This window comes from Nansenia antarctica (genome assembly GCF_963989245.1).
Source record: "Nansenia antarctica genome assembly, chromosome: 3".
Lineage (NCBI taxonomy): Eukaryota > Metazoa > Chordata > Actinopteri > Argentiniformes > Microstomatidae > Nansenia > Nansenia antarctica.
The window spans coordinates 2,926,756-2,936,132 of NC_137688.1; the positions used below are offsets into that span (position 1 = coordinate 2,926,756).

General features: G+C 42.3%; 1 protein-coding gene across 1 annotated transcript in view; it reads left to right on the forward strand.

Moving 5' to 3' along the window:
- calcrla (calcitonin receptor-like a) overlaps window positions 1–9,377 on the forward strand; it is a gene marked incomplete at its 3' end in the record, with an annotated part of 31,632 nt that overhangs the window by 19,386 nt on the left and 2,869 nt on the right. The window contains exons 3-11 of the mRNA XM_080526816.1: window positions 1,304–1,457; window positions 1,674–1,784; window positions 2,546–2,658; window positions 2,821–2,912; window positions 3,037–3,163; window positions 3,813–3,966; window positions 4,816–4,876; window positions 5,155–5,221; window positions 7,567–7,785. Of these exons, the coding sequence (XP_080382942.1) occupies window positions 1,304–1,457; window positions 1,674–1,784; window positions 2,546–2,658; window positions 2,821–2,912; window positions 3,037–3,163; window positions 3,813–3,966; window positions 4,816–4,876; window positions 5,155–5,221; window positions 7,567–7,785 (1,098 nt within the window). The remainder of the gene's footprint in view (window positions 1–1,303; window positions 1,458–1,673; window positions 1,785–2,545; window positions 2,659–2,820; window positions 2,913–3,036; window positions 3,164–3,812; window positions 3,967–4,815; window positions 4,877–5,154; window positions 5,222–7,566; window positions 7,786–9,377) is intronic.

Genomic DNA, 9,377 nt, shown 5'->3' on the forward strand with positions numbered 1-9,377 from the left:
CCTGGAGTACAGATATAGACTTATGTTATAACCTGGAGTACAGATATAGACTTATGTTATAACCTGGAGTACAGATATAGACTTATGTTATAACCTGGAGTACAGATATAGACTTATGTTATAACCTGGAGTACAGATATAGTCTTATGTTATAACCTGGAGTACAGATATAGTCTTATGTTATAACCTGGAGTAGAGAGATATAGTCTTATGTTATAACCTGGAGTACAGATATAGACTTATGTTATAACCTGGAGTAGAGAGATAGCCTCCTCCCCTGGATCCCTTCGAGACACTTCTTCTTCAGTCACAGATAAGTCTTCTTATTTTAGGGTTAAGCAACATGCATTATTAATATCATGAAATGTTAGATCATTGACTTAATCCTGATTGATGGAAGAGTATTATATGGATACAATGATGTCATGGCAAGTCAACCAGTGTATTAAACGACCTAATTCCCCCCCCCCCCCCCCCAATAAAATAAAATCACTTCAGAAGAGTAGTCATCACGCTCAATTGCATAGCATTATGGTTAAACACTACAACAGCCGTGCCTTTTTACCTACTAAAAGAGCCGCCTCGGGGGCCAAATGACCCCCTTGTTTACAATGCGTAGCTGCTATTTACACACAACGACCACTAGTTGGCCGCTTGTAAATTAGCCTGCTTCCTACACAGAAATACCGCTAAATAGCTTTATATTAGCTTATCCTAACCAGCAATAGGGCTTGTCCCATAGGGAGATATGACTAGGGTTCACGTACCGTAACCTAAATATGCTTTTTGACAATTCTCTGAAAGAACTGGGCGGTGGTAATAGATTTTCCTTGTACAGCAGTAACATCTTCCATGAAGCTCACATGGATTTGATGGGAGTCACTCCATGTTTAGATTCCCTGCCTTTACCCTAACGTACTGTGACCGTCCAGTCAGTAAGAAGTTCACATTTAGAATGACAGAACTGGGTTACGTGTGTAGCTAGGGCATTACAACCAAAATGGAGGATGGTGAATTTAAGAATTATTTTTGCATTTTTAATTGTTGGTTGCTCAGATTCACTTTTTTCTTTTTTCTTGAGATGAATGTTAAATGTATGTATAACCATGAATGTGTGCACTCATTTTCCATGAAGACATCTGTCATATTTTACATTTTGGTGTGCTTTTATTGACTTTAGTTTGGAGATGTACACATGTTTGTCTACAGGATGTGGGTCCAGTTTGATACAGCATGTTTTCCTTTACTGCACTCATGTCTCTAATGATGTGATGTTGCATTCTCTATGTCCTTTGACCTGCAGATCTTTGTAGCAGCTAGCCCGGGGGTAAACGACACTCAACAGCAAAGTCCCCAGAATGTGTACCACGACATCGGCCTCACCAGGAACAAGATAGTGACGGCTCAGTTTGAGTGCTACCAGAAGATCATGAACGATAACAGCGACAACAGACACGGTAAATCACCTAGAAACACTGTTTTGGGGTTTTGATCACAAGTTGTTTTTGTGGTGTCTGAATGATTGCTGCCCAACTGTCATCTAAAGAATGCATGACCCCCCCCCCCCCCCCCCAAGTCTAGAATCCATCATGGTTTATTCATGGTAGTCATAAAGTGTTTCAGCGCTCCTGTTTCAGCTGAATGGATTTCATCCTCTGGTGTTTCTGCCTCAGAGCCTGTGTGTAACCGGACCTGGGACGGATGGCTGTGTTGGGACGACACCAAGGCGGGCTACACCTCTGAGCAGCACTGTCCCGACTACTTCCTGGACTTTGATCCTTCAGGTGAGACCCTATTGGTAGACAGCTCTTCACAGAGCCTCCCAGTAAACAAAGAGTCCAAAAAGACGTCCTCAGGGAAGCCGGAATGTGGGGTTCAGATGACGTCTTTCTAGGACGTCCAGATGTCGTCTTTAGGACAAAGGTCAGGAAGAAGAGATGTGTTTTGACTAGTTTTTTTAAAAGCTTCAATGCTCTCTGGGCGGATCTGATGTGGAGGGGGAGACTATTCCAGAGCCTAGGGGGCGGCCTTAGAGAGTACATGCATCTACCATCAGAAACAAACAGCAAAGTTTGATTTTCATGGGAGGTGTGCAAGGAGGAAGCCCTTGCTGTGAAAGAAAACCATCAGGGCAAGACAAAGGTGTGGCAGAGAACACCTAGACAAACACCAGGACTTCAAACACACACTGTGTGACGCTGGGAAAGTACTTTGGCCCTGGGCCACAGATTTCAGAGTTTGGAGATGGTTTGAAGAAAGATTGGCATCAGATTTTATATCTTGAAGCACGTGTTTAAATGATAAATGGACTGACTTATATAGCGCTTTTATCCAAAGCGCTTTACAACGGCCTCTTATTCACCCATTCACACACCCATTCACACACACATTCACACACCAATGGCGGCCAAACTACCATGCAAGGCGAACCGCCAATATGCCGACTTGCCAACCTTGCGATCATTAGACGGCGGCTCTACCTCCAGAGCCACAGCCGCCCCTGTTTAGAGTTGTTACTTATTCACATTGCTTTTGCTCCGTACAGAGATGGTGACGAAGACCTGCAGTGACTCTGGCAGTTGGTATCTCCACCCAGAGAGCAACCGGACGTGGACCAACTACACCCGATGCAACCAGCGCACCAAGGAAGGCATCATGGTACGTCACTATCTTCAAACTGAAATAGTGCATACATTATAGATGCAGATCTAGATCTATGTTAACATAATACAACACTATTTCATCATTGAAAAAGTGTTACTTTATTAATTCATATCTTACTAGGACAATACGAGGCTTAATGTGTCTATTGTTTTACAGACTGCAATGAATTTGTTCTACTTGGCCCTCATTGGTCATGGATTGTCACTGACATCCCTGTTAATTTCTCTGGGAATATTCTTTCATTTCAAGTAAGTAGAAACCGTCCATTAGAGCTAATTGGACACTCAAAGGCTTTGTTCCTCGTTGTGTTTTTTCCCCACGCGTTTCTGTTTTTAACATTTCAATGAGTACATCCTCTCCTTTTCCTTCTAGGAGTTTAAGCTGTCAAAGGATCACCCTCCACAAAAACCTCTTCTTTTCTTTTGTGCTGAACTCCGTCATCACCATCATTTGGCTCACAGCTGTGGCAAATAACCACGAGTTAGTCCAGAGAAACCCAGTAAGTGGTTTAAATCACTGTCCCACTCGGAGGTGTCTTTGTTTCAATGTATTTTAGGTTCGCCAGTAAAAAAATAAATAGGTAACATTTAACTGAAAGCCAACAAGTATATTGTGTTATTATGATGTTATAATGAATTATTACACTTGTTATAAGCACTTTTTTTACAATGCCTGATAGCATAGTGACTGACAAAGAAGTGTTCAAAACAAACCATGATATAAAGGACGATAATTAATGTCACGGTTAAATCACCTGTTGTGGTATTAATGCTTAATGATTTGTTTATCAAGTTCGCTTGACAATGGTGGTAGTTTTGTGGCTGTGTCTCAGGAGGTAGAGCCGCCGTCTAATAATCGCAAGGTTGGCAGATCGGCGGTTCGAGCCCCGGCTGGCCACATGTCGAAGTGTCCTCGGGCAAGACACTGAACCCCAAATTGCTCCCAGTGAGCGGGCCGGCCGGCCGGCGCCTTGCATGGTAGCTTGCCGCCATTGGTGTGTGAATGGGTGAATGAGAGGCCGTTGTAAAGCGCTTTGGATAAAGGCGCTATATAAGTGCAGTCCATTTTAAGTCAAGTTTAGCTAAAATGTTTTATCCAACGTAGTCAAACTGTATTTCTTATCTGGTTGCTGCATGTGTGTTTTCCAGACGAGCTGTAAAGTGTCCCAGTTTATCCATCTCTACCTGTTTGGCTGCAACTACTTTTGGATGCTGTGTGAGGGCATATACCTGCACACTCTCATAGTGGTCGCGGTGTTTGCAGAGAAACAACACTTAATGTGGTACTATCTTCTAGGATGGGGTGAGTTTGATAACCCTTTCATAACTTTTTTTTTGGGGCGGGGGGGATATATATGTGCACTTATATGTGCTATATATATATATATATATATATATATATCAGTCATGGCCAAAAATGGCAGAGAAGGACTGGCTCGCAGTCGGCGTTCCAATTCATCCCAAAGGTGTTGGATGGGGTTGAGGTCAGAGCTCTGTGTGTGCAGGCCAGTCAAGTTCTCCCAGACCAAACTGGGCAAACCAGCATGTCATTATGGACCTCACTTTGTGTACGGGGGCATTGTCATGCTGAAACTGGAAAGGGCCATCCCCAAACTTTCCCCACAAAGTTGGAAGCGTACAATTCTCTAGAATCACATTGGATGCTGTAGCATTAAGATCTCCCTTCACTGGAACTAAGGGGCCTAGCCCAAACCATGAAAACAGCCCCCGACCATAATTGTGTCCACATGCTGTTGTCCATATAGTGTAATTCCACACAGAGCTCCAAAATTTGACTTTTAATAAAATATCCCAAATAACTCAGAGCCATTGTCCCCTTGGGGGAAGGGTTAGTATCCCAAGGAAGTAGGACAGAACACCCCCCCTCCCCCCTTTCAATGGTATTTGTGTACATATTGGTTTCACCATTCAGAAATTACAACACTTTTTATACATAGTCCCCCTGTTTCAGAGAAGCAAAAGTAATGGGACAGATTGGGTGTTGTTGAACCCGGGAACAGGCAATGAGTTTACTGAATGTCTGTCGGTGTTGGACGAGCTACAGCTAGGCTCATCGTCGCTGTGTTCATTTTTGTTGAAGTTATTGTGTGGCGTCATCTGTAACTGATCACAGACTTGTGTTGTTCCGCAGGCTTTCCTCTAATCCCAGCGTCCATACACGCCTTTGCTCGTAGCTACTATTACAACGATAAGTGAGTTGCCTTTTTCATTTCTTTCCTAAAATGAGTTTCATAATAATAATAATTATTATTTTACAAAAATAAGGGCTTTCCTTCTCTAGTACCGTGAATGCCGATGGTACTTCTTATCCAAGACTCAGGATGACTGTTATATAGTTGATTCACTTAGACAAAATGTAACTTGTTATAAGTTGTTTTTGGAAAAAAAGTGTGTCTGCTAAATGACTTAAGTGTCTGCTAAATGACTTGAGTGTAAAATGTAAATGTGATCACCTCCTCCCCTCCTACAGCTGCTGGATCAGCTCCAACACGTCGCTGCTGTACATCATCCACGGGCCCATCTGTGCTGCTCTCCTGGTAAGACTGTTCTGGCCTTCCTTCAAGACCCATGTCGTGAGTTTAGAATGATAAGGTTCTATCTCCGTTTAGAATGATAAGGTTCTATCTCCGTTTAGAATGAGAAGGTTCTATCTCCGTTTAGAATGAGAAGGTTCTATCTCCGTTTAGAATGAGAAGGTTCTATCTCCGTTTAGAATGATAAGGTTCTATCTCCGTTTAGGGTAGTTCAGAGATATTGAGCGTTAACGTTTTTACATTCCATTATGTTTTGTGAGATGGAACCTTTGTATTTTATGAATTACTAACTCAAAAAATTTCAACATTTAAAAAATAACACCACACAGGCATTAATAAACACCTAATGGATCAGATTATGTAAAAAAAACTCAATTTTGACAAAAATGGAGATAGAACCTTATAATTCTAACGTCACAATGTCTTAATTGTAATATAGTGGTGTTACAGTATTTCCACAGTGCTGTTACAGCAGTATTTACCAGGGATTTCTGTCTCTTTTCTTTCGTTTTTGACACTGTCCAGAATAAGACAACTATGACGTCTTTAGATGCTTAAATCAACGAATCGTTACATTTGTGACATTTTCGCAGACGCCTTTATCCAAAGCGACTTACAACAAATAGATGTGTCTAAGTAAGTGAATAATCTATCCATCAGACATCACAAGAAAAAGTAATCTCGCAGTCAAAAAGCTAGAAGAAGGAAGAATTAAGAATCTGAATCTGAATCAAAATGATTTTGATAAAATTAAGTATATTCGCAGATACAAGAAATTCACTTGGTGTGGTTGGTGCATAAGACATAAAGATACAAACAACTATATAATAAAAAAACAACAACAATGTAATAAACCACTATATACGCAAACGTTGTTTAAAAAGACAATGGCAGAAAGGGGCAATAATTATGAAGGCTGTAAATTAGAGTATGTAAAACTAATATAGATGACATTGTGACATTGAGTCCGCAGGTGTATATCGTGAAAGGCGCTATATACATTTAAGTTATTATTATTATTATTATTATCTGACCATTGCTTGCATGGAAATAGGAATAAACAATACTAGGCAGGATTTGGCTTGATAATCGTGTTGCTATTGTATCCAAGTATCTGGAGTCATGTAAAAAATAAAGTGTTATTCTCATTTTCATCAAGTTGTTGACTTGTTCAGTAGTGATGCATTTGTATTGGTATATATTTTGCTATTGTTGTTGTTATTATTTAGGAATGTACACTCTGTCCTCAGTGGTAGACATCTGAGACCAGCCTCTGTTGCTTTCAGATGTTTCTGACCCACCCAAGTGAGTCCCTTGGCAGGACATAGCGTCTGTGGCATTCTCGGAATGGGTCTGATAATAGAACTAATGGTCTGGCTTCAAACGAAACAGCCCCCTGTGCCTTACAATTACAATGTGCTTGTCAAGGGTACAATCCTTGGCCTTATTATCTCATCAAATATGCCCTGTTGAGGAACTGTAGTTTAACCTGGAGCATTACTCGCACTGTGAGAGGAAGAGAACGTAGAGAAAAAGACTAGAATGAGTCATGGCTTTGTTGTGATGGCTAGGTTGGTTTGGAGCATGCATTCTGGGTGTAAATATACACTCACAGAACACTTTATTAGGAACACCTGTATACTTATTCATTCAGGTGGTGTAATGGTGTGGGGAATGTTTTCTTGGCACACTTTGAGCCCGTTAATACCAATCAATCATTGCTTGAATCCCACAGCCGATTTGAGTATTGTTGCTGACCATGTGGATTCCTTCATGGCCACAATGTACTCATCTTCTAATGGCTACTTCCAGCATGATAATGCACCATGTCACAAAGCAAAATTCGTCTCAAACTGGTTTCATGAAGATGATAATGAGTTCAGTGTTCTTCAGTGGCCTTCCCCAGTCACCAGATCTGAATCCAATAGAACACCTTTGGGATGTGGTAAAACGGGAGATTCAGAGCTTGAAAGTGCACATGAAAAATATGCAGGAATTGCGTTATGCAATCATGTCATCATGGACCAGAATCTCAAAGAGAACTTTTTTTTTAACATAAATTTGTTCCTTGACATTGTTATCTTTCTTGGTATTTTATTCCAGTAAGCAACTGCTCTATACATAACCGTCCACCTAACAGTTATTGTCTCTCTCTCTCTCCCTCCCTCTCTCTCTCTCTCCTCTCTCTCTCTCTCTCTCTCTCTCTCTCTCTCTCTCTGTCTCTCTCTCTCTCTCTCTCTCTGTCTCTCTCTCTCTCTGTCTCTCTCTCTCTGTCTCTCTCTCTCTCTCTCTGTCTCTCTCTGTCTCTCTCTCTCTCTCTCTCTCTCTCTCTCTCTCTCTCTCTCTAGGTGAACCTGTTCTTCCTGTTGAACATTGTGCGTGTGCTGATCACCAAGCTGAAGGTGACCCACCAGGCGGAGTCCAGCCTGTACATGAAGGCGGTGCGGGCCACCCTCATCCTGGTGCCTCTGCTGGGGATCCAGTACGTCCTGCTGCCCTACAAGCCCCAAGGCCGCGGCTCCTACGAGATCTACGACTACATCATGAACATCCTAATGCATTACCAGGTAAGGCCACGCTAGCACGTTGGGCTCTATGGGAGTCGTCCGTTGAGATGTACGGACATACTTTATATTCTGTTAGGAGTCGTTTAAGTTACAGGCTGAGTCCCACTTTGAGTACGGAGATGCGTCACATTGTATGGGGCGGCTGTGTCTCAGGAGGTAGAGCCGCCGTCTAATGATCGCAAGGTTGGCAGATCGGTGGTTCGAGCCCCGGCTGGCCACATGTGGAAGTGTCCTTGGGCAAGACACTGAACCCCAAATTGCTCCCAGTGAGCGGGCCGGCGCCTTGCAAGGTAGCTTGCCGCCATTGGTGTGTGAATGTGTGTAAATGGGTGAATGAGAGGCCGTTGTAAAGCGCTTTGGATAAAGGCGCTATATAAGTGCAGTCCAGTCCACATTGTGACTTGAGTCTGGTGAAAAAGTCCCCAAGTACGGCAAGGTGTTTTTTATTATTATCATTATTTTATTTTTTGTACACATTATGAAAGTGCAGATTGTACGCGTTCAAATAATGTGTCATACATTGAAATCTGAAAATAGTTGCAGCATGTCTCCAGAAAATTGGATAACACTTTACACTTCAAGAGGCAAGCAGATTTTCATTAGCTTGACAGTAGTAGCCAGAGTGAAATAGCGACATGCGTCTTACTTACGTTGATGACCCTGTCTTGCGCCCCCTTGCATATTTCCAATACCAATAGTGTTGGTTTATTATATTGTAATACAGAATTAACATGAAAATTAACATGAAAAACGTAACATGAACTAAGCTTCTCAGTGGTTTTAGTTGTGTTTCTTCATCAGTAGTAGCTACAGCTCTTATCATAGCAGCAGGTAGCCAGATACATTTTTATGTTTATATTTATTTATGTTTATTTTATTTCACACGCATTTAGAAGGTACACAGTTGACAGAGAACACAGTAAATAAACAGCAGGAGGAGGCAACCCAGAAGGCTTATGTGGCGCCTCCACCTAATAATCACCACGAGTGTTATAAAGAACACAACAACAACATACAGGAACATAGAAGTACATAAGAGTGATGGCAAACTAGTAATAATAATAATGCCAAAATATGAATCAAGCAGCAATACCAAAGTAAAAAAAGAAAGTGTGAATGTGTGATTATGTGGTTTAAATGCAGATGTGGTGTGTGTGTATGTATGTATGTATGTATGTATGTATGTATGTATGTATGTGTCCACCCCAGCAACTCCATCGTAAAGTTTGCAGACGACACCACCGTGGTGGGCTGCATCTCGGGGGGGGACGAGGCGGTGTACAGGGATGAGGTGGAGCAGCTGGGCAAGCTGTGCAAGGTTAACAACCTGCTGCTGAACCAGTCAAAGACCCAGGAAATCATCGTGGACTTCAGGAGGAAAAAATCTGAGGTCCAGCCTCTGCTCGTCGATGGAGGGAGCGTGGAGAGAGTCTCAACCCTCCGATTCCTGGGGGTGCACATACAGGATGACCTGTCCTGGAAGATCAACACAGCAGCCATCATCAAGAAGGCACAACAGCGGCTCTTCTTCCTGAGAGTCCTCAGGAAAGACCACATCGGACAGGAGATGCTTGTGACCTTCTACCGCTGCG